Source organism: Odocoileus virginianus, chromosome 19, assembly GCF_023699985.2.
Source record: "Odocoileus virginianus isolate 20LAN1187 ecotype Illinois chromosome 19, Ovbor_1.2, whole genome shotgun sequence".
Taxonomy (NCBI): Eukaryota; Metazoa; Chordata; class Mammalia; order Artiodactyla; family Cervidae; genus Odocoileus; species Odocoileus virginianus.
Genome location: NC_069692.1, coordinates 25,415,371 through 25,441,580, shown reverse-complemented (window position 1 = coordinate 25,441,580; position 26,210 = coordinate 25,415,371). Strand labels below are relative to the sequence as shown.

General features: G+C 38.6%; 1 protein-coding gene across 6 annotated transcripts in view; it reads left to right on the top strand.

Annotated features, from left to right (window-relative positions):
* AFG1L (AFG1 like ATPase) overlaps positions 1 to 26,210 on the top strand; it is a 194,925-nt gene that overhangs the window by 111,221 nt on the left and 57,494 nt on the right. For all 6 annotated transcript variants that reach the window (XM_070450003.1, XM_070450004.1, XM_070450002.1 and 3 more), the window contains exon 8: positions 21,006 to 21,088. In XM_070450003.1, the coding sequence (XP_070306104.1) occupies positions 21,006 to 21,088 (83 nt within the window). The remainder of the gene's footprint in view (positions 1 to 21,005; positions 21,089 to 26,210) is intronic.

The following is a 26,210-nucleotide window of genomic DNA, read 5'->3' as shown; positions in this document are numbered from 1 at the left end:
CTTCCACCCTGATCTCATTACTACTTTCCTCCTCAAGAGTAACCACTCTTAAAAATGGAATGTGGAGAATTGAGGTCAGCACCAAGGCTAAATAAGATACCTTGTGTTCGTGTTCCCCCCTCTACCGCCAAAAATTTGGCATCCACCCACAGACAAAAGTAACTTTGTGAGGTTCAGCGCCATACACCAAGGGACCTGGGAGGACACTGCCCACCCTTGTGTCAGGAAACACAAATATAGACCACGGTCTTTGGTGTGGACCCTACAGTGGCCATGAACCAACTCCAGCCATCCTGACCGAGTTCTGGGAGCCCCTAGACGCACTATCTTAAACAGTCACCCAAGGACAAGGGAGAGCTTTTGTGGATGTCCACATTTTTAGTGGAGAAGTTCCAGCACACTGTGGGAGCAAAAACAAATATGACTTTGGATTCATTGGAGAGGGTAAAAGAAATAGTTTGACTTTTTATCCACATCACTCTCCCACAGGCAGCACAGCTTGGGCCCCGGAGAGATCTTCTTGGATGTGAGCTACATGCCTGGAGCATGGGAAGAGGCTGAGAGAGCAGCAGATAGGATTCTAGGAAGGAGGATCCTACTAACTGCTTCATGGATGCCTTCAAGAAGCTTGCCCGCCAGCTATGGGGGGCAGCTTGCCCACACATCCCCCTCATGTGGCTCTAGCCATCTCCAGGGTTTTATGTGCTTCCTCTCGTCCCACCCCCCAACTCTGAGACTGGTGCCCTGTGAGTGCCCCTAATGGTGCTAGTGAGAGAGAGCTTTGGCAGATGGTTTGTGAGCATATTTAGAAAATCAGCCTGAAAATGTGGGCCAGGGAGAGGCCACAAATTTGAGCTTTAGTCTTATCTTTGGAAAAACAGAAGGGAGGCTGTCAGCACTGGGCTTGGTGTGTTAGAGGATCCAGAGAGGGCATACAAGCATAAGAATTCTTCCACAAGAGGGAGCAAGGATCATCAAGTAGTGAGTGAAGTGAAAGTTGCTCAGTCGTTTCTGACTCTTTGCAACCTCATGGACTATATACAGTCTATGGAATTCTCCAGGCCAGAATACTGGAGTGGGTACCCTTTCCCTTCCGCAGTGGATCTTCCCAACCCAGGGATCGAACCCAGGTCTCCTGCATTGCGGGTGGATTCTTCACCAGCTGAGCCACAGGGAGGTCCAAGAATGCTGCAGTGTGTAGCCTATCCCTTCTCCAGATCTTCCTGACCCAGGAATCGAACCAGGGTCTCCTGCATTGCAGGCAGATTCTTTACCTGCTGAGCTATCAGGGAAGCCCTGTAGCCTTGGAAGGTCTGAGAAAGCCTCGACATCTCTACTAGGCCTGATGGAAGAAATTTCTGTCCATAAAACAATTAGTAAAGACTAGAGGAGATGACCAACCCACTCCAGTACTCTTGCCTGGAAAATCCTATGGACGGAGGAGCCTGGTAGGCTACAGTTCATGGGGTCGCGAAGAGTCCAACAGGACTGAGCGACTTCACTTTCACTTTTCACTTTCATGCATTGGAGAAGGAAATGGCAACCCACTCCAGTGTTCTTGCCTGGAGAATCCCAGGGACGGGGGAGCCTGGTGGGCTGCCGTCTGTGGGGTCGCACAGAGTCGGACACAACTGAAGCGACTCAGCAGCAGCAGCAGAGGAGATGACTGCTCCACTGGAGAAGGGATAGGCTACCCACTCCAGTATTCTTGGGCTGCCTTTGTGGCTCAGCTGGTAAAGAATCTGCCTGCAGTGTGGGAGACTTGGGTTTGATCCCAGAGTTGGGTAGATCCCCTGGAGAAGGGAAAGGCTACCCACTCCAGTATTCTGGCCTAGAGGATTCTATGGACTGTATAGTCCGTGGGGTCACAAAGAGTCAGACATGACTTAGCATCAATGAGGCTAAGAGGAGATGACTTCTACTTAAAATGTGAAGACAGCACAAAACATTAGGGGATGTAAAAAGTCAAGGAAGTGTGACACCAAAGGATTACAGAAATCATCCAATAACTGATCCCAAAGATATGGAGGTATGAGATTTACTCCAGAAAGAATTTAAAATAGTTGTTTTAAGGAAATTCAGTAGCTACAAGAAAACACACACAAAGATAATTCGACAAAATCAAGAAAAAAATGCATAAAGTGAGAAGTTTAACAAAGAGATAAAAATCATAAAAAAGAATCAAGCAGAAATTGTGAAACTGAAGAATACAATGAATGAAATGAAAAAAACATGCAATAGAGAATATTCAGTATTACAGCTGGCCAAGGAGAAGAAAGAATCAGTGAGATTGAAGACAGGAACTTTAAAATTATCCAGTTGGAGGAGAATAAAGAAAAGAAAGAAAGACTACATAATCTATGAGATACCTTCAAAAGGATCTGTGAATTATTGGGGTTCCAGAAGAAGAAGAGAGGGGAAGGGAGTAGAAAGTTTATTTAAAGAAATAATGACTAAGAACTTCCCAATTCTGGGGAGAGATTTATATATCCAGGTTCATGAAGCTTCTAGGTCATCAAACAATCTCAACTTAAAGAATCCTCTCTAAGACACCTTATAATAAAATGGTCAAAAAAAGACAAAAAGAGGATCTTAAAAGCTGCAAAAGGAAAGAAACTTGTGTCTACTGGGGGAACTTCTGTAAGGTTATTAGCAGATTTTTCAGCAGAAACCTTACAGTCTAGGAGAGAGTGGGATGTGTTTTATTTCAAAGTGCTGAAATTAAAACAAAACTGGCCAACCAAGTTTTATACATATAGATAGCAACTTTCCCTGGCAACCAGAAGCTGAGGTAGTACATTACTGCTAGAACTGTCTGACAAGAAGTGCTTAAAGAGGTTCTTCAAACTGAAACAAAAGGACAATAGTTAGTAACATGAAACATATGAAAATATACAACACACTGGTAGAGATAAGTACATAGTCAAATTCAGGATACCCTAATACTGTAAGGTGGTGTGTTAGCCATTTAGCTCTAGTATAAAGGTTAAATGGAAAGAGTATTAAAAATAACTACAGCAACAATAATTTGTTAATAGACATACAATATAAAATAGGTGAATTGTGATTTCAAAAACAAAAAAGATGGGTAGTAAAAGGGTAGAGTTTTTGCATGTGATTGAAGTTAAGTTGTTATCAATGTAAAATGGACTGCTGTATGCATAATTTGTTATATGTAAGCCTCATGGTAACCACAAAACAAAAACCTAGAGTAGGTTCACAGACAATAAAGAAGGGAATTATAGCATACCACTAAGGAAAATCATCTGTTTGCAAAGGAAGACAGCTAGAGAGGAAGGAGGGGGAAAGGGCACTATAAAACTTAACAAGATGGCATTAATAAATCCTCTTCTATCAATAATTACTCTAAATGTAAATAGATTAACTCTCTAGTCAAAAGGTATAGAGTAGCTGGATGGATTGAAAAAAAAAAAAACGAAAAACCAAACTATATACTGCCTACATGAGACTCATTTGAGCTTTAAGAACACATAGGCTCAAGGTGAAGGGATTGAAAAAGATATTCAGTACAAGTAGATACCAGGAGTAGGGATAGCTATATGTATATCAAAGTAAACTTTAAATGAAAAAATTGCAATAAGAGGCAAAGAAAATCATCATAATGATAAAAGGATCAATTCATCCCAAGATATAACAATCATAAATACATATGCATGCAGTATTGGAACACCTAAGTATATTAAGCAAATACTAACAGATCTGAAGGGAAAACTAGGCCAATAGTACACTGTTAATAGGCTACTTCTAAAAATGGGCAGAAGAACTGAATAGACATTTTTCCAAAGAAGATATACAAATGGCCAACAAGTATCTAAAAAGATGCTTAAAATCAATAATCACATCAGGGCAATGGAAATCAAAATGGCAATGATATATCACCTCTCATCCATTAAAACAGTGGCTCTCAAAAGGATAAGAGATAAATGTTGAGAATGCGGAGAAAAGGGAATCCTCACGTACTGCCAATGGGGCTGTGAATTGTTGCAGCCACTATGGGAAACAGTATGGAAGTTGCTCAGAACATTAAAAATAGAGCTAGCATATTATCCAGCAGTCCCACTTCTGGGTTTTTATTCAGAGGAGATGAAATCAGTTTCTCAAGAGATGCCTGCATCCCCATGTTCCTGGCAGCATTTTTCATAGTAGCCAAAATTTAGAAGCAACCTCAGTTTCAACCAGTGGGTGAATGGATAAAGATGCTGTCTCTCTGTCTCACACACAGACACACACACACACACACAGACACACACACACACACACACAAGAATATTTTTCAGCCATGAGGAAGGAGTTCCTGCCATTTGTGACAAAATAGATGAACCTTGAGGACATTATGCTAAGTGAAATAAATCAGAGAAGAGAAAGACAGATACTAGATGATATCATTTATGTGTGGAATCTAAAAAATTTGAACTGATGGAAACAATAGATGGTGTTTTCCAGCGGCTTGAAGATGGAGGAAATGAGGAAATGTTGGTTAAAAAGTACAAACTTTTCAGTTATGAGATGATTAATGTACAGTATAGTGATTATGGTTAAGGATATTGTATTACATACTGGAAAGTTGCTAAGAGAATAAGTATATTCTTACCACAAAAAGAAACGATAATTATGTAGTGTGATGGAGGTGTTAACCAATGCTACTATGGTAATTTTTGCAATATACCAAGTATATCAGTTATACAGCTTAAACTTACACAAGGTTATATGTCAATTATATCACTTTGAGCTGAAAAAAATTTAGTGTATCTTTTCAAGCATTTATGCATATATATCTCTCTATATGTTACTTAAATATACAATTTTGTTGTAAATCAGTGGGGTTACAATAGTTACATCTTAATCTGACTTGTGCTTTTATCCATTATAAATATTCTGGAGATCTTTTGGTCCCAAATATGACTCTATCTTATTCTTTTAAATGGCTGCTTTGTAATTCACATTATGACTGCACTGTCATTTTTGTAACTAATCTGCTATTTTTGTATACTTAGGTTTATTCTAGTTATTTGCATTTCAGATAGTGCTTAAAAAACCTGTTTACAAATGTTTAATCACATGAGTCAGTGTTTCTGTAGGTTAGACTCCTATAAATGGAACTTCTGGATCAAAGGTTCTATGCAATTAAAGCTTTGTTAGATTTTGTCAAATTACTCTTTACTTGTGTATTAGCTAACCCTGAAAATTAGATGGTGAAATTGAATTTACAAGTGGTAACATGCCATATTTTTAAGAAGCCACATTAACCCTTGTCCAACACAGTAGGTTATAAATAAATAACAAGAAATCATGCGGAGTCGCTGACTTATAGGCTTGAAACTAATCTGTTTCTATCATCTCAGTCATTGTAGGGAAAATTCCAAGTTCTCATGTACAATATAATATAGCTGAACAGAATCTCTAAAAATCTGCCCTGTGTCATTTTTGTATGAAGTTAGGTTGTGTGTAGATAAGCAGATCTGTTCATTGTAACATAGCTGCTTCTCCAGATAACCATCCAGACTAGAGGCCTTACTCTGTTAGCATATGAACAACAACAGTAGGACTTTTCCCCAGCAGGCTGACAGAGTACTGCAACTTCCCAGTAAGCCTACATGAATATTCAGTTGCTTTGTATATCCGAGCAAGAGCCCTGATTGCTTGAACATACCCTAAGGTGTCAATATGGCAAAGTATTTAAGAATATGAACAGTGCAACCAAAATACCTGGGTTGAATCCTGCCACTTTTATGCTCTTTGGCAATGGGCAAGTTTCATAACTTCTCTGTGCTTTATTTCTTTATTCCTCTATAAAATGAGAAGAAGAAGAATGCCTACTTTTTAGAGTGGTAGGCACTAATAAGAATATTATTGATAATTAAACACAAAGGATTTAGAATGGATCCTGACACTTTGCTCTTTGATAATGTTGATGATATAGGCCCACTTATTTTTCATCTCAAATTCTTTTACTGAGTTTATGGCAGTTTTATTGAGATATTTAAAAAATATGAACAGAATCTTCATGTGTAGTTTGTAGAAGAGAATCATCATCAAAGGTTAGTTTGTACTTTCCTTTTTCTTCCCATGACAGAGAGGAGGTTATCATCAACACTGGACTCCAGTCCTACTTTGTAGGGCCTGTGAGTCATGCAGCAAGTTAAGCAGACAGTCCCTACTCTTTTAAGGTCTTAAAACTTGTGGACTATGAGTTGGCCAGACACTTTAAACATAGAAGATGTCCTATATAATGGAAATTTACTGTATTACAACCCATTAAGGTATAGAATTTAGTAGAGGGTACATATCTCTCACACAGTTTTGGACTAAATACTTAGAGGAAATCATAATAGAATCATACAGTGTGGACCTCCAGAAGAGCAATTAGGAAATTTATACTGGGCAGAGGTAATTACAGGGGACAGGGATGGAGGAGTTGGGGAACAAAAATTAACCCTGTAAATTGTATAAAGTGAAAGAAAACTGAACCTGTGGCTACTGCTTAATAAAGCAGTGTGATGTGGTGGGAAGACCTGATAAGGTGGGTAGACCATGGATATGGGGGCAAGAATAACCTGGGCAAATCATGGCTCAGGTATTTGCAAACTCTGTGGCCTCTCTGGACCTCTTTAAATTCTAAGGATAACTGTTTTCCCTTCCAGCTGTAGCTACAGAAAAGGTAAGATTTGTAGTTCAGCTTAGAAGCAGGTGTATTCAGGTGTGCTTTTTCATTTCAGCCCTGTTTTTTTTAAATTTCATAATTATTTTTTTTCCTTTTTTACTCTTAAAAAATTGCTTTCCTTTGTACTTATTAATGGAATAAGAATATTAGTGATTGTATTGATTAACAAAATACCATAGCCTGGGTGGCTCAAACCACAGAAATGTATTTTCTCACAGTTCTGGAGGCTAGAAGTCCGAGATCACGGTATTGACAGGGATGATTTTCTCTGTGGTTTCTCTCCTTGACTTGAAGATGGCTGTCTTCTTTCTCTGTCTTCACATGGTCCTTCTTTTGTGCATACACATGTCTGTGTCCTAATTTCCTCTTATAAGGACACCGCCATACTGAATTGGGACCCACCATAAACACTTCACTTTTTTCCCCACTTGTCACAACAAACACTTCACTTTAATGCAATCACCTTTCAAAGACTCTCAATCTCTTACACAGTCACATTCTGAGGATTTAAGATTAGGACTTTAACATATGAATTTGCAGTTTAACCCGTGACAGTGATTTAAGAAAAAATAACCTCCCTCATAAATTTCCTTAACTATAAAATGGGCATATAAAAATGATTATCTTGTTCTATGTATGATTATTGTAAGGATTATAATGAGATAAATTCAAGTCAGTTTCCTGGCACAACTGAGTCATATAATAGGTACTTTGCAGGTGTTAAATGTCTTCCTTTCCTGCTTTTTGACAGGGGAAAGAAATTTTGAAATTGCTAGATAAAAATAAGAGATACAGATCTTACCTGCTGAAGTGATAGGGTGTGGGTGTTTTTTTTTTAACTTCTTACTTTATATTGGGGCATAGCTGATTAACAGTGTCGTGATGGTTTCAGGTGAACAGCAAAGGGGCTCAGCCATGCATATACTGTATCCATTCTCTCCCAAACTCCCCTTCTGTTCAGGCTGCCACGTGACGTTGAGCAGAGTTCCATGTGCCATACAGTAGGTCCTTGTTGGTTATCAGTTTTAAATATAGAATCATGTACACATCCATCCCAAATTCCCTAACTATCCCTTCCCCCTGGCAGCCATAAGTTTATTTTCTAAGTCCTTGAGTCTCTTTCTGTTTTGTATATAAATTCATTTGTTTGTTTTTTAATATTCTGTATATAAGTGACATCATATGATATTGGTCTTTCTCTGTCTGACTTCCTTCACTCGGTATGACAATCTCTGGGTCCATCCATGTTACTGCAGATAGCATTATTTGATTCTTTTTAATGGCTGAGTAACATTGCATCATATGTATACCAGTGTCTCCTACATTGGCAGGTAAATTCCTTACCCACTGAGCCACCCGTCAGGGAAGCCCCAGTATGTGTATCACATCTTCTATATCCGTTCTTCCGTCAGTGGGCGTTTAGGTTGCTTGCATGTTGATTATTGTAAACAGTGCTGCAATGAGCATTGGGGTGCACATAACCTTTCAGGTCATGTTTTTCTCCAGATGTACGCCCAGGAGTAGGATTGCAGGGTCATAGCTCTACTTTTAATTTTTTTTTAAGGAACCTCTATACTGTTCTTCATAGTGGCTGTACCAGCTTATATTCCCACCAACAGAGCAGGAGGGTTCCCTTCTCTTCAGGGTGTGGATGTTTTAAGTGTCAGAGAAACTGGGATAGCCAGGGTAGGAGGGGTGGGGCAGTGGAGAGAGAAGTTTTTATTTACTTTGGAGCATGAAATGATCAATAGCAAAGGAGCTGAGGTGACTTGAGGTAGGCTCTGGGGCTGGGGTCTACTCCAGAACTCAAAAGGCCCAGAGAAGATCTTAGCCCTGAACTGAGGGAACTTTAGCAATAACATTAAGAATTGTAGTTTAAAGGGATCATGATTCAATTCCTTATTTTATGGAGGAGAAAGCTGACATCCAGAGAGATTAAGTGACAGGCTCAAATCACAGAGTTAAGCAATTGGTGGAAGACTAACTCTGAAAAATTATGTCTGTAATTGGAAGGAGAAGGATATGATAACTTGAGGAAAATATCTGAATTCTACCAGACTGTCAGAGCTAAAGCTATATCTTATTCATTGTTGTATTCCCAGTAACCAAGGATATGCCCAGCATTTAGTATTCAATGGTAATTGTTAAGTTGATTAAAAATAAATATTGAATTTGTAGGGGACTTGTTAAACTATAGTTAGGTGTACATTTTTGTAAGTAAACCAATGCAGCATATTCATGAAATATATGGACCATCTATAGTATAATCCTAAATCATACATAAAAATTACTTCAATAAGTGAGTTTCTAAAACTGCTGAATCTAAGGACACTATTCAAAAACTGATTGTATTTCTTTACACCAGTAGCAAATACATAATTATAAATGCCCATACATTACTGTTGGGAGTGTAGGTTGCACAGTCACCTTGGAAAACTGGCAGTATCCACTAAATCTGAGTATACTCTTACCCAAACAATAGAATGGGAAAGACTAGAGATCTCTTCAAGAAAATTAGAGATGCCACGGGAACACTTCATGCGAAGAGGGGCACAATAAAGGACAGAAATGGTATGGACCTAACAGAAGCAGAAGATATTAAGAAGAGGGAGCAACAATACACAGAACAGCTATACAAAAAAGATCTTCATGACCCAGATAACCACAGTGGTGTAATCACTCACCTAGAGGCAGACATCCTGGAATGCGAAGTCAAGTGGGCCTTAGGAAGCATCACTACGAACAAAGCTAGTGGAGGTGATAGAATTCCATTTGAGTTATTTCAAATCCTAAAAGAGGATGCTGTGAAAGTGCTGCACCCAACATGCTAGCAAATTTGGAAAACTCAGCAGTGGCCACAGGACTGGAAAAGGTCAGTTTTCATTTCAATCCCAAAGAAAGGCAATGCCAAAGAATGTTCAAAGTACCACACAATTGAAGTCATCTCACAACGCTAGCAAAGTAATGCTCAAAATTCTCCAAGCCAGGCTACAACAGTACATGAACCATGAACTTCCAGATGTTCAAGCTGGATTTAGAAAAGGCAGAGGAACTAGAGATCAAATTGCCAACATCTGTTGGATCATCAAAAAAGCAAGAGAGTTCCAGAAAAACATCTGCTTCTGCTTTATTGACTATGCCAAAGCCTTTGACTATGTGGATCACAACAAATTATGGAAAATTCTTCAAGAGATGGGAATACCAGACCACCTGACCTGCCTCCTGAGAAATCTGTATGCAGGTCAAGAAGCAACAGTTAGAACTGGAGATCGAACAATGGGCTGGTTCCAAGTCAGGAAAGGAGTATGTCAAGGCTGTATATTGTCACTCTGCTTATTTAACTTATATGCGGAGTATATCATGTGAAATGCCGGGCTGAATGAAGCACAAACTGGAGTCAAGATTGCTGGGAGAAATAGCAATAACCTCAGATATGCAGATGACACCACTCTTATGGCAGAAAGCGAAGAATAACTGAAGAGCCTCTTGATGGAAGTGAAAGAGGAGAGTGAAAAAGTTGGCTTAAAGCTCAACATTCAGAAAACAAAAGAACATGGCATCTGGTCCCATCACTTCATGGCAAATAGATGGGGAAACAGTGGAACACTGAGAGACTTTATTTTTTGGGCTCCAAAATCACTGCAGGTGATGACTGCAACCATGAAATTAAAAGACACTTGCTCCTTGGAAGAAAAGCTATGACCAACCTAGACAGCATATTGAAAAGCAGAGATGTTACTTTGCCAACTAAGGTCCATCTAGTCAAAGCTGTGGTTTTTCCAGTAGTCATGTATGGATGTGAGAGTTGCACTGTAAAGAAAACTGAGCGCCAAAGAATTGATGCATTTGAACTGTGGTGTTGGAGAAGACTCTTGAGAGTCCCTTAGATTGCAAGGAGATCCAACCAGTCCATCCTAAAGGAAATCAGTCCTGAGTATTCATTGGAAGGACTGATGTTGAAACTGAAGGTCTAATACTTTGGACACCTGATGTGAAGAACTGACTCATTGGAAAAGACCCTGATGCTGGGAAAGATTGAGGGCAGAAGGAGCAGGGGACGACAGAGGATAAGATAGTTGGATGGCATTACCAACTTCATGGACATGAGTTTGAGTAAGCTCTGGGAGTTGGTGATGGACAGAGAGGTCTGGCGTGCTTGCAGTCCATGGGGTTGCAAAGAGTCAGACACAACTGAGCGACTGAACTGAACTGAACTCATGATCAAGTAGTTAACTCTTTGGGTAGTATATATCCAGCAAGAGCATGTATGCATATGTACTAAAAATCATGTGCCAGAATGTTTGTGGCTGCATTATTTGAAAGAGCTAGTTACTAGAAACAGCCCAAATATCCATCAACAGTAGAATGAATCAATAAATCGAGGCATGTTCACATTGTGGGTATGATAGAACAATCAATAAACTACAACTACACAAAACATATGGATGAATAAATCTTGTAAACCATAAAATAGCCCAGTCACAAAAGAATGCATATTGAATACTGTATAATTTCACCTTTATATATAAAAGCTCCAGAAACAGGCAAAATTCTATGATGCTAGAATCAGGATACTGGTTGTTTGGAAGGGTGAAAAAGAATACTTAGGGGGGCCTCAGAAGTGCTAGTAATGTTCTGATTCTTGATTAAGCTGGATGCTTATTTTTAGATTTTTATATATTTGTTATGCTTAAATTACAAAAGGCTTAAAAGTGTATGAAGTTTGTGTATTGAATTTTTACATATCATTGCTTAAGCTTTGAAATGGTAGCACATAAGTATTTTAAATGAGATTGAAGCAGCTATCTTAGAATGTATAGCTGCTTCAGTATATATATTTAGATGTATAGCTGCCTAAAAGCATAAGTAAAATTTGAAAAGACATCCCCACCCAGTCTCCCACCCTTTTTTTGGTTCAGTGTACTTTTTTACTCTTACTTGTCATTTATTTATGGAATTGTATTTTTAGTAAATATAATAGTACAGTATGCAGTATAGCTTTTCAGTATTTAAACATAATAGTTATTTCTCTCATAGAACTTTAAAGGTATCAAAAAGGATTAAACTTAGAAGTGTGTATAATATGATCCCAATTTCTCTTTCTGTCTATCATCATCTCTATGTGTAAAGGAAAAACTTGAAGGATATAAGCTATACACATACTTTTTTCTGAGAAGGTGATAAACTTTCTATTTTTATACATTTGATACTTGAAGTTTTTGCAATAAGCATGGGTCACTTTTTGGTTTGAAGAGTGTAAACTTTTTAAGAATTAAGCAAAAAGATCTTAGTTATTACAATATTTTTTATTGTAGAACTAGAAAAAGTCTCAACCTTTTTTCCTTTTATGCTTTCTTTTTAAAACTGTATAAAACTTATCAGTTGAATACTATCAAGAAACATGCCAATAATTTTCATCTTTAAATTCCCAATTAATGTAATCATTTAGATAAGCACAAAACTTTGATTTATGTGGTTGGTTTTTTTTCTCCTATTTTCCAAATTTTCTAGAGTAAGCAATAGTACTTTTATAATAAAAGAGTATTTAACAAACAGAAATCTTTATTATTTCAGTTTTTGCTTACAAGGTTAATATATTGTACCTTTAAAGGATTTTTCTCCATAGTATTTATTGTTCTTTTGTTCCAGCTGGGAAGGAAAAAGCCAGACTGGAAGCTGTAAGAAGTTATTTTTGTGAGATGCTATTTTTCTAACGGTGTTATCCAGAATTGCTAAAAATACACACAATAGATCTTGAAGAAAATGTAAACTCTGGAATATGATCCTTTTAGTTGTATATTTTTCTTTCCAGAGTCAAGGCCTTTGACTCATGAGTATGCTCCCAATGTGTTAACCTCCCTCCTTTTCCTCCTTGAATTTCCTAATTGCATTTTTAGCTTGTGTAATTGTATTTGTCCTCTGTATACATAAATATACAAACCATCTTAAAATAAATTCAGTTTGATGGCTGATTAGTTTTATGCATTTGAATTGGTTGGTGATAAGAGGTCACAGGTCTTGTAAATATCCTTGGAAATTAGGAGATTGCTTAGAGATCATGCCCATTTGACTAGATGATCCTCAACTTGGAAATAGCTTAGTTTTCACCCCTTTCCACTCTCATGCAAAGTGGTCTAAAGACTCTAACTTAGGTGAATGAAATCAGAAATTTAGAGGTTTATTTTTCTTTAAAATATAAACTAAGTGTTAGTATTTTTCAGACAATTAAGAGCTAACATCTAAGGGCTTTGGTTATAGTTCTTATGCTGCTGATTAGGTATTCCTTTGTGGTGATTAGTGAATGTACAAATGCAATCATTTGGTAGGGCTTAATCACTCATATGAGAGAGAAGTTAGTTACCCAGAAGGAAAAATTGAAACTTGTATAACTTTCATTAGCCTTATTTTTTCAATAGCAAAAAAAAACACAAAAGAACAATATTTGACTAAATTAGGAATATTGAGTAATATAAGATAAATTATTGTTTAAAAGAAATAGAGAACCTGGGGGATACACTTATATGAAGATACTGGTCCACTGTGTAGTATATTGTCTGTAGTACAGGTAGATTATGAATAGTTGACCCTTATCAAACCAGGACAGATTTCCCTCATGGAGACAGAGAGAAAGAAGTTTACCTGAACAAATGCATCTCCTTCTTTCTTTGTACTGGATGGTTGAAACCCTAAATTATAGCAGGTTTACTGCATTACTCAGATTGAGAAGAAGAGAAATGTATGGCTGTACCTTTCTTTTTTTTTTACAGGCCATCTGAGGCAAGGGGAGAGTGAAATGCATGTATGTGGGCAATGCTGTATTTCTTTCTGGTGAAATGGGTTAAGGGCATGAGTCCTGAGGGTGGTTTAGAACCACTTGGAATGAGCTAGGGATGTGTGGGTGGCTGCTTAGGCCAAGCATTGCATGGTGCTCTGACTGTTAGGTTCAGAGGTGATTCTTCAAACATGTAGTTCAAAAGCTTAGCTTTGTAGTCTCTCTAAACGCCTGGCCTCTTATTGGGGATTATTCTAACCTGATTCAGTTCAGTTCAGTTTAGTCACTCAGTTGTGTCTGACTCTTTGTCACCCCATGGACTGCAGCACGCCAGGCTTCCCTGTCCATCACCAACTCCTGGAGCTTGCTCAAACTCATGTCCATTGAGTCGGTGATGCCATCCAACCATCTCATCCTCTGTCATCCCCTGCTCCTTCTGCCTTCAATCTTTCCCAGCATCAGGGTCTTTTCCAGTGAGTCATTTTTTCAAATCAGGTGGCCAGAGTATTGGAGCTTTAGCTTTAGCATCTGTCCTTCCAATGAATACTCAGGACTGATTTCCTTTAGGATTGACTGGTTTGATCTTGCAGTCCAAGGGACTCTCAAGAGTCTTCTCCAACACCACAGTTCAAAAACATCAATTCTTCAACGCTCAACTTTCTTTATGGTCCAACTCTCACATCCATACATGACTTTTGGAAAAACCATAGCTTTGACTAGACGGACCTTTGTTGGCAAAGTAATATCTTTGCTTTTTAATATGCTGTCTAGGTTGGTCATACCTTTTCTTCCAAGGAGCAAGCATCTTTTAATTTCATGGCTGCAGTCACCATCCACAGTGATTTTGGAGCCCCCAAGAATAAAGTCTGTCACTGTTTCCATTGTTTCCTCATCTATTTGCCATGAACTGATAGGACAGGATGCCTGTGGATGATTTTAGTTTTTTGAATGTTGAGTTTTAAGCCAACTTTTTCACTCTCCTCTTTCACTTCCATCAAGAGGCTCTTTAGTTATTCTTCAATTTCTGCCATAAGGGTGGTGTCATCTGCATATCTGAGGTTATTGATATTTTTCCTGGCAACCTTGATTATAGCTTGTGCTTCATCTAGCCTGGCATTTCACGTGATGTACTCTACATATAAGTTAAATAAGCAGGGTGAAAATACACAGCCTTGACGTACTCCTTTCCCTATTTGGAGCCAGTCAGTTGTTATATGTCTGTTTCTAACTGTTGCTTCTTGTCCTGCATACAGATTTCTCAGGAGGCAGGTCAGGTGGTCTGGTACTCCCATCTCTTGAAGAATTTTAAACAGTTTTTTGTGATCCATACAGTCAAAGGCTTTGGCGTAGTGAATAAAGCAGAAGTAGATGCTTTTCTGAAACTCTCTAGCCTTTTCTATGATTCGACAGATGTTGACAGTTTGCTCTCTGGTACCTCTGCCTTTTCTAAATTCAGCTTGAACACCTGGAAGTTCTTGGTTCACATACTATTGCAGCCTGGCTTGGAGAATTTTGAGCATTACTTTGCTAGCGTGTGAGATGAGTGCAGTTGTGTGGTAGTTTGAGCATTCTTTGGCATTGCCTTTCTTTGGGATTGGAATGAAAACTGACCTTTTCCAGTCCAGTGGCCACTGCTGAGTTTTCCAAATTTGCTGGCATGTTGGGTGCAGCACTTTCACAGCATCCTCTTTTAGGATTTGAAATAGCTCAAGTGGAATTCCATCACCTCCACTAGCTTTGTTCATAGTGCTGCTTGCTAATGCCCCCTTGACTTTGCATTCCAGGATGTCTGGCTGTAGGTGAGTGATCACACCATCATGGTTATCTGGGTCATGAAGATCTTTTTTGTATAGTCCTTCTGTGTATTCTTGCTCCCTCTTCTTAATATCTTCTGCTTCTGTTAGGTCCATACCGTTTCTGTCCTTTATTGTGCCCCTCTTTGCATGAAATGTTCCTGTGGCATCTCTAATTTTCTTGAAGCGATCTCTAATCTTCCCCATTCTATTGTTTTCCTCTGTTTCTTTGCATTGATCACTGAGGAAGGCTTTCTTTTCTCTCCTTGCTTTTCGTTGGAACTCTACATTTAGATGGGTGTATCTTTCCTTTTCTCCTTTTCCTTTCACTTCTCTTCTTTTCTCAGCTATTTGTAACGCCTCCTCAGGCAACCATTTTGCCTTTTTGCATTTCTTTTTGTTGGGGATGGTCTTAATCACTGCCTCCTGTACAATGTCACGAACCTCTAACCATAGCCCTTCAGGCACTCTGTCTATCAGATCTAATCCGTTGAATCTGTTTGTCACTTCCACTGTATAATCATTAGGGATTTGATTTAGGTCATACCTGAATGGTCTGATTTTCCCTACTTTCTTCATTTGAAGTCTGAATTTTGCAATAAGGAGTTCATAATTTGAGCCACAGTCAGTTCTAGGTCTTGTTTTTACTGACTGTATAGAGCTTCTCCGTCTTCCGCTACAAAGAATATCATCAATCTGATTTCAGTATTGACTATCTGGTGATGTCCATGTGTAGAGTTGTCTCTTGTGTTGTTGGAAGAGAGTGTTTATGACCAATGTGTTCTCTTGGCAAAACTCTGTTAGCCTTGGCCCTGCTTCATTTTGTACTCCAAGGCCAAACTTGCCTGTTACTCCTTGACTCTGTACTTTTGCCTTCCAGTCCCCTATGATGAAAAGGACATCTTTTTTTGGTGTTAGTTGTAGAAGGTCTTGCATAGTACCATTCAACTTCAGCTTCTTCAGCATTAGTGGTTGGGGCACTTGGATTACTGTGATATTGAATGGATTGCCTTGGAAACGAACAGATATCAGATCATTCTATCAGTTTTGAGATTGCACCCAAGTACTGCATTTCGGACATTTTCGTTGATTATGAGGGCTATTCCATTTCTTCTAAGGGATTCCTGCCCACAGAAGTAGGTATAATGGTCATCTGAATTAAATCTGCCCATTCCAGTCCATTTTAGTTCACTGCTTCCTGAAATATTGATGTTCACTCTTGCCATCTCCTGTTTGACCATTTCCAGTTAACCTTGATTCAATTTACCTTGAATCAAGGTAAACTTGATTCACAATTGCTATGTATAAAAATCAAAATGGCATAGCTTTTCGACCCATCCAGGCCAGATTTCAGGGCCTTCTCTCCGAGGGTGACCAACTATCTCAGTGTGCCTATGACTTTTGTTGTGTTAGCACTGAAAATGTTGCTTCAAGAAAAAACCCCTCAGTCTTTGGGAAACTTCTCAGTCTCAGATGGATGCTTGATCAGCCTCACTTACTTCCCTGAGCCCTTTAGCTTGCTGTCCCATGGGAGGAGGGGAAATGCATTCTCACTGCCACCGTGTACAATCTACTCCCTGTGGTGCAGGTGATGGGCAGTGCTTGCAGAGCAGTCCATTCCAGGATGTAATTTCAGGGAGGAGGAATGTTGCTGCCTTCCATGTGTGCCCAGATGGTGCTCTTCTTACTTACCTATTGTTGCATAACAAATGACTGCAAAATTTAGAGGCATAAAATAATATTTTATTATCCATGTTTCTGGGATTTGAGAAAAGCTCAGCTGACTATTCTGGCTCCCTTACTGCATTAGCAGCTACAGCTGGAATGGCTGGGTACTGGTCAGACACCTCTTGTCTTCATGTCGTCTTAAGGCCTCTCTGTACAGGCTAAATTTCAAGCTCTTCTAGTTGCCCCCAGGCAGGCGGCGCTTACCTGACAGTTTAGGGTGCCAGAGCAAGTGTTCCGGCCAACAAGTAGGAAGCTGCCTCGGATGTCACATCAGGTATTATTGCACAGTATCATTTTCACTATAGCCACAGGATTCAGGTGAGGTGCATAGACTTCTTAATGATTAGAAGGTCTGTTGGGATGGAGACATTACTGCAACCATCTTTGGAAAATATAATCTGGCAAAATTACCTTAGTGGTTACAAGATCTGTTGGGATGGAGACATTATTGCACCTATCTTTGGAAAATATAATCTGCCATAGTTACCTTAGCTTCCAAATGCAGTTTTTCATTGGTAAAAGTAGTGAAGTTGTCAAAATATTATTTTTCCTCCTCAATTTTTGTAATGCAATTTTTATTTAGAATGAAAACAAAAAGGTCAGACTGTAAATGTTTCTTGAATTATTCTGAAAACCCTTTACCATGTCCTACTAGAATGAGTAAATATATATGTGTGTGTGCATGTGTTACATGTATGGATGTGTGTGAATCTCTCGCTCTTTATATATATATATTCCAGAAAAGTCAACTGACCTGCACAGGTATAGCAAAAGCTCATTTGCTTCCATAGTAAGAATTTTAGGGTGTGTGTGGGATGTATGGCAGTTTCCATACACACACGCACCCCAGAGGCTGGAAAGGAAAGAGTAATTGTGAGGAGACAACGACATCCTCAAGGAGCTTAGGATCACTTCAGGTTGAAGAAGGGGTCCACAGCGGGCTAGAACTCCGAAGACGTGGGTGGCTGGGGAGGGAGCTAAGGAACAAGGGCAGTGGCTATCATTTAGAAGTGAAGGGCAGTACCATACTGTCTTGATGACTGTGGCTTTGTAGTAGAGTCTGAAGTCAGGCAGGTTGATTCCTCCAGTTCCATTCTTCTTTCTCAAGATTACTTTGGCTATTCGAGGTTTTTTGTATTTCCATACAAATTGTGAAATTATTTGTTCTAGTTCTGTGAAAAATACCGTTGGTAGTTTGATAGGGATTGCATTGAATCTATAGATTGCTTTGGGTAGTATAGCCATTTTGACAATATTGATTCTTCCAATCCCTGAACACGGTATATTTCTCCATCTGTTTGTGTCCTCTTTGATTTCTTTCATCAGTGTTTTATAGTTTTCTATGTATAGGTCTTTTGTTTCTTTAGGTAGATATACTCCTAAGTATTTTATTCTTTTTGTTGCAATGGTGAATGGTATTGTTTCCTTAATTTCTCTTTCTGTTTTCTCATTGTTAGTGTATAGGAATGCAAGAGATTTCTGTGTGTTAATTTTATATCCTGCAACTTTACTGTATTCATTGATTAGCTCTAGTAATTTTCTGGTAGAGTCTTTAGGGTTTTCTGTGTAGAGGATCATGTCATCTGCAAACAGAGAGAGTTTCACTTCTTCTTTTCCTATCTGGATTCCTTTTACTTCTTTTTCTTCCCTGATTGCTGTGGCCGAAACTTCCAAAACTATGTTGAATAGTAGTGGTGAGAGTGGGCACCCTTGTCTTGTTCCTGATTTCAGGGGAAATGCTTTCAGTTTTTCACCATTGAGGGTGATGCTTGCTGTGGGTTTGTCATATATAGCTTTTATTATGTTGAGGTATGTTCCTTCTATTCCTGCTTTTTGGAGAGTTTTAATCATAAATGGATGTTGAATTTTGTCAAAGGCTTTTTCTGCATCTATTGAGATAATCATATGGTTTTTATCTTTCAATTTGTTAATGTGGTGTATTACATTGATTGACTTGCGGATATTAAAGAATCCTTGCATTCCTGGGATAAAGCCCGCTTGGTCATGATGAATGATTTTTTTAATATGTTGTTGGATTCTGTTTGCTAGATCAATGGAACAGAATAGAAAGCCCAGAGATAAATCCATGAACCTATGGTCACCTTATCTTCGACAAAGGAGGCAAGGATATACAATGGAAAAAAGATAACCTCTTTAACAAGTGGTGCTGGGAAAACTGGTCAACCACCTGTAAAAGAATGAAACTAGAACACTTTCTAACACCATACACAAAAATAAACTCAAAATGGATTAAAGATCTAAATGTAAGACCAGAAACTATCAAACTCCTAGAGGAGAACATAGGCAAAACACTCTCCGACATAAATCACAGCAGGATCCTCTATGACCCACATCCCAGAATTTTAGAAATAAAAGCAAAAATAAGCAAATGGGACCTAATGAAACTTAAAAGCTTTTGCACAACAAAGGAAACTATAAGCAAGGTGAAAAGACAGCCCTCAGATTGGGAGAAAATAATAGCAAACGAAGCAACAGACAAAGGATTAATCTCAAAAATATACAAGCAACTTCTCCAGCTCAACTCCAGAAAAATAAATGACCCAATCAAAAAATGGGCCAAAGAACTCAACAGACATTTCTCCAAGGAAGACATACAGATGGCTAACAAACACATGAAAAGATGCTCAACATCACTCATTATCAGAGAAATGCAAATCAAAACCACAATGAGGTACCATTATACGCCAGTCAGGATGGCTGCTATCCAAACGTCTACAAGCAATAAATGCTGGAGAGGGTGTGGAGAAAAGGGAACCCTCTTACACTGTTGGTGGGAATGCAAACTAGTACAGCCGCTATGGAAAACGGTGTGGAGATTTCTTAAAAAGCTGGAAATAGAACTGCCATATGACCCAGCAATCCCACTTCTGGGCATACACACCAAGGAAACCAGATCTGAAAGAGACACGTGCACCCCAATGTTCATTGCAGCACTGTTTATAATAGCCAGGACATGGAAGCAACCCAGATGCCCATCAGCAGACGAATGGATGAGGAAGCTGTGGTACATATACACCATGGAATATTACTCAGCCATTAAAAAGAATTCATTTGAATCAGTTCTAATGAGATGGATGAAACTGGAGCCCATTATACAGAGCGAAGTAAGCCAGAAAGAAAGACCATTACAGTATACTAACACATATATATGGACTTTAGAAAGATGGTAATGATAACCCTATATGCAAAACAGAAAAAGAGACTCTCATGTATAGAACAGACTTGTGGACTCTGGGAGAAGGCGAGGGTAGGATGTTTCAAGAGAACAGCATTGAAACATGTATATTATCTAGGGTGAAACAGATCACCAGCCCAGGTTGGGTACATGAGACAAGTGCTCGGGCCTGGTGCACTGGGAAGACCCAGAGGGATCGGGTGGAGAGGGAGGTGGGAGGGGGGACTGGGATGGGGAATACATGTAAATCCATGGCTAATTCATTTCAATGTATGACAAAAACTACTGTAATGATGTAAAGTAATTAGCCTCCAACTAATAAAAATAAATGGGAAAAAAAAGTGTAAAAAAAAAAAAAAAAAAGAAGTGAAGGGCAGGTATACGTGTAACATCCCTTTGGTATCATCATTCAGTTTGAAATGTGGATACTAATGTTGTGATGCAGCTTTCTTAGACTGTCTGACTCCCATTGTGATGCTTAAGGTCTGTGAGTCATTCTTTCTGATAGCCTCCAGCTTCTCACTTCAGAGTAATGGAAACTGGAATTTAAAAAAATCGAATGCAATTATTTGGGGAATTTGCTGGCAGTGCAGTTTTAGCGAAGTTTCAGGAAAGCATGCTACAAATCTGAATTTTATTAAACTGATATTTTTTGGTTTGATATGTGTTTTATATTGCAACATTTACAATTCTTACGTGAGTTCTATTGTTTTGTCCTAAACATTATTTTATTGAGGAAAATTTCAAAAATTAAAAAAAAATGGGATAACAGAAAGATTATAATTCTAAGCAAGCAGTTATTTAAAAAGATATTTTTTTGTGTTTGGATTGTAGGAATATTGTAATACAGTCCAACTAGATTCTGGGATAGATTATCGGAAGAGGGAGCTTCCTGCTGCAGGAAAACTCTACTACCTGTAAGTTTTTTTTTTTAATTTTAATGTTCTTAAGTTTAATATCTAATAATTTATCAGGAAAAGATGAGAACAATAAGCAGGGTAATTATTAGAACGTGAAAGGCTAATTCTGAGGCCTGTGATTTTTCAAATACAAAATGTTGTAATGTTAACTTCTTTAAACTGTGTTTTTTGCCATCCACATTTGCATGATTTATAATGTGTGATTGGAGGAAACCCTAATTAGTTTTTCAGGGAGGAGTGATGACAGATGGTTAGAAAGTAATGAGTATCCTCTTATAAGAAACTCTAGTATTAAGAGAATATCTTTATTGTGCTAAAGTAATTAATTATTTGTGGACATCTTCTGACAAATGTGTCATTTCTGTTCCCTGAAAATTGTGTTTTATTTTGTCAGACAATCTGTTTGTATTTATCACTGTTGATTGACTTCCATACGTAGCTATGTAAAATATATATACACAAGTACAACTGGATGTATTTTGTCTTCTAGAAGCTCATTCTCCCAAGTAGGAGCAATTTATAATAATAGATGTAGTCAGCTCGTATAGTTAATGCTAAAAACAAATATAGTTTGTTTTAAAATGTCATTTGTGAGAACCTGAAAAGGAAAAAGTTGCTTTACCAATGCAAAGTGTGTTTAGCATATGCAGCTAATGTTGGACACATAGTGGGTTCTCAGTAAATAGATCTGTTTAAGGGCTAATTGTGATTTAACTCAAAGGCATGTTTCTGCTAATTTAAATTTTGATGACAACGTGCGTATGAGAGGTTCAGAAAAGTTCTCGTCTCTGCCACCTTGTAAGCAGAAGTACTTTACTGTTTTTGAAGCAGAAATTAGCTAGAAAAATCATATAATTAAAATTGCATACTTTACAGTGTACCAAGGGGACTATTTCAGTTTATTATTCAGATTCTGATGATTATTATAGAAGGTTCTTCATCTGCCCTTAAGTACTTTGTCTTTAAAGTACTTTATAATTTTGAAAAATTCTTAGAGCACTTTTTTTTCTGCTTTAACTAGGACTTTTTCCTCTACATTTCTTTTATCTTTGGACTTTCCTGTCTTTTACTTTTCTGATAGTCACAAGATTTCCCTGAAGCTTTGCTACCTATTTCTCGATATGCCAGATGTATGGTACTTAGATATTAATTTATTACTATTCCTTTAATTTTTTCAACAAATCCTTTTTCCCTCTTTTCCCACAAAATATATCCTTATGTCAAAGAATTAAAACATTTTCCTAAAAGGAAATCCCCTCACTAAAGATGGTTGTCTAAGTCATGAAATTTGTTTCTTGGTCCTTGAGAGGTCTCTGTGGAATTTACAGGAGGTCAAAAGTCTGCTTTTCTTTCAGCAGAGCCTCTTTTTCTCTGAGCTACTCTGTGTTGCCTCTTCCTCTTCCTGATGAGAGTAATACAATTCTAACACATCGAAATTCAGGTTTGTACTTTAAACATATACTGGAAGAAGTCAGAATCTAACAACATCCCAGAGTCCAGAAAATGAGAATGTACAAAGGCTACCATGAAACTCTGGAATAGCTTTCTTAAAAATATATAAACTCTTTAATCCTCAAAGAAAGATTTATTTATGAATTTAACATCAAAAGAACTTTACCGCAGTCTGATAATCAAGAATAGAGAGCCTGGGGGCATACCTCAGAGGGAAGGCAGATATGTGCACCAGAGAAGAATTAGGAGTTAAAGTCATCTCAAAAGTGGAAGAATAAAGATACCCAGATGGGATGCTAGGGTTTTCATTTATATTGTTGCACAGGAGCCTTTGGGTAGAACTTCTTTCATGAGAGAGTAAAAGAAAAGTTCCTGGTGTCGTGTTAACATTTCTGATTTAATTAGGTTTCATTTTATCTTGTTCCTGCAGAAAAATTTATTAATTTCCCCTCTATGACAGATTTTAATATGCCATGTTATTCATTGCCCTTTTACGATAGGAACCACCACTGCTGAGGGGTCCATAGGATGCTGCCCCTGACCATTTTGCTCTGAGTTCTGTGAAGGGTTATGTTTTCCTGAAGAGAGGGGATCAGATCACCTTAGACTCACCCTCGCTCTTTGTCTCTTTTCCTTTTTCATTCAGGATCTAAGTAGTACGGGTTCTTTTTTTCTGACTAAATCTGTTGAAGAAAGGTCCTGTTCAAACACTGTATCTCCACCATGCTCACATGCAAACACTGTGCCCCCAGCATGGAAGCCATGGCCTCAATGGGATATTTTAAACTGAACCAAAAAGGGTAGAGGCAGGTGTTGGGATTTGATTTTGGATTTGATTTTGCCCTACTTACGAAGTAATAGCTTTGCCTGTTTTGTTTCATGGATGCTGGCAGAAGACACAAGAAACCTGTGTCAGAGACAAAAGATATTATTACTCTAGGCACAGATAGCATGTTGAGTCAGTTCCCTTCTCGCTTCCTAGTCCCATTCGGGAGGGGAAGAGTTTTGCTGAGGGCCCAGATGGATGCCTGCACATGTAGTGAGTTGTGTTATAGGAGAGGGACTCTGAGTATAGGTAATGAACCACTTCATGGCCAAAAGTAAGCAAGACTACTTTTTGTCTCAAGGGAAATATTGCCTCATCCCTCAAGGCTTCTTGCTACAAACACGCCTTAAGAGATGGTTAAGGCCTTGCATTCTTGACGTACTCAGCAAGCTATGTAGGTGAGTGGGAAACTCAGAGAGTACTGTCTGCCCTCACAGGGGATGTTTACCAGACTTTTAACCTTTATTTATTAAATAAATTTTCCCTTTATTTCCCTTGATTCCTATCTGCCAAAGTCATCTACCACTTCAACAAAATTGCTTCTGACTGCTATTCAATTATTTAATCCCTGAATTGTTTCAAGACCATTTCAGCTCCATGTATTTGGAAACTATGATCATACTGAAATGATGAAAATTTTATGTTACAACTCACCTACCAATGCAGAAGACGTAAGAGGCGTGAGTTCGATCCCTGGGTTGAGAAGATCCCCTGGAGGAGGGCATGGTAACCCACTCCAATATTCTTGCCTGGAGAATTCCATGGACAGAGGAGCCTAGTGGACCATGGTCCACAGGGCCACAAAGAGTCAGAAATGACTGGTGATTTAGCACAGCACAGCACAGCATATGTGTTACAACTTTTCAGGCACAGACCAAATATTCACATATTTTTACCTGACTAATACAGTACATGTATTCATCCGTCTTTTGAACAGTTTTAAGGAGTTTATTCTTAAATACTTCTACCAATGGAAACTTCATGTCCCAAGTGCTCTTAATTTTTCACTTAGGAAACATCTATTCCAAATAGGAAATTACTTCTAAGAATATATCTTTGAGCATCATTTAAAAAAATGTTTGCTGCTAAAAACACACAGCTTCAAGGTTAGAGCTCTGTTTTAGAAGAAAGGTCTGTGAAAAAAAAGACTGGAACTCATCCATGTTGAAACTTACTCCCTTGCAATTAAAAACTTCTTGTGTTTGCCTCTGATATTCCCTACACATGTTCCCCTGCCCCCCAACTGGGACAACCATTGATGAAAAAAAGCATTTTCTTAGCTCGATTGTCACATCTTCTCATCCCTAAAACTTCAACGGAGATCTGTCCTCTGCCTGAAAGGTTGCCACCTTCTGGTTCAGCAGAATCTCTAGGGCATCTTGGGGCCTTCTCCCCATCCTCCATCATTACCATTATAGATGTTTCTGTCACAGACATTGAAATCTGCAGTTTCAGTCTTAGTTTTTCTCACCAGATATCAACCCAGTCATTTCCTATTTCACTTCCCACTGAAGAACCTCTGAAATATCTGCCAACAGTAGCAACTTGAAAATTGCTAAGTAGGCCGCCTCCTGTTTAGACTGTGATTTGTTTCATTTCCATGAACTAGACTTCCAAGGTCCCTGCAGTAGGCTCTGTGCATAACTTGACTGAGACACTTGATCTCTGGTCACCTACAACAAAGTTTTTATAGACTGATGCTAAACCACGGGCCTGTTGTACTTTCTCTAAATTCTCTCATGTGTCTTTTAGCGTATTTAACATTCTAGTTAGTCTTACTTCTGATGCTAGTGCATGGTGTCACAGTGGAGCTGTGTTGGTCTTGAAGAGAAGATGCCACATATTTAAAGAATATGAAATTTGTTTAGCACCAAAGGTATAGAAACATATCCATATGGAGACAGGCAATACAGAAGACAACAAAGCGTATTCTCATTGAAACTGAGATGAAGCTGATAACATAGCCCCTGATCAGGATGAGGATCCCAGCAGGTTATGTTTATCATTCTTGGTTGAGTGGTTTAGAGAGACTCTGGCTATGTGTCTGCCTGTTCACCAGGTGGTGTTGTGTTTTTAGTCGTTCAGTCATGTCCGACTCTTGTGACACCATAAACTAGCCTGCCAGGCTCCTCTATCCATGGATTCTCCAGGTAAGAATACTAGAGTGGGTTGCCATGCCCTCCTCCAGGGGATCTTCCCAACCCAGGGATCGAACTCAGGTCTTCTGCATTGCAGGTGGATTCTTTACCATCTGAGCCACCAGGGAAGCCGTTCACCAGGTGCAATTACCAGACATAAATCCTAGGACATGCCTGAGTGTTCACTGTCAATCAGTGTGAATCAAAGTTCAATTTGTTGTCCTTCGTTAAGACTAGACTAGGCCTTCCTGGGGCAGAGGACAGAATTTCTGCCTTTGGCAGTTAGAGAAACTGTCTAGTTTAATGAGGTTTAGGCTGTTGATCTGGTCATTTCTTAAGTCTGGGGAAGGGATAAAGACTGTTGGGGACATTTTTGATGTTTACAGATTAAATTTTATTCTTAGACTTATGACACAGAACATATAGGTTTATCTACTGAAGTCATCAACATAGTCATAAACTATGTGTCAGTCACTCAGTTGTGTCCAACTCTTTGTGACCCCATGGACTGTACAGCCTGCCAGGCTCTTCTGTCCATGGGATTTTCCAGGCAAGGATACTGAAGCAGGTTGCCATTTCCTTCTCCAATAAACTAAAGTATTAACAGATAAAATAATACAGTGTATGGGATGTGCTTTAAAATAATCCAGGGTGGAAGAATTGAGAGGAGGGATAGATGAAACAAGAGTGGCCATGTATTGAG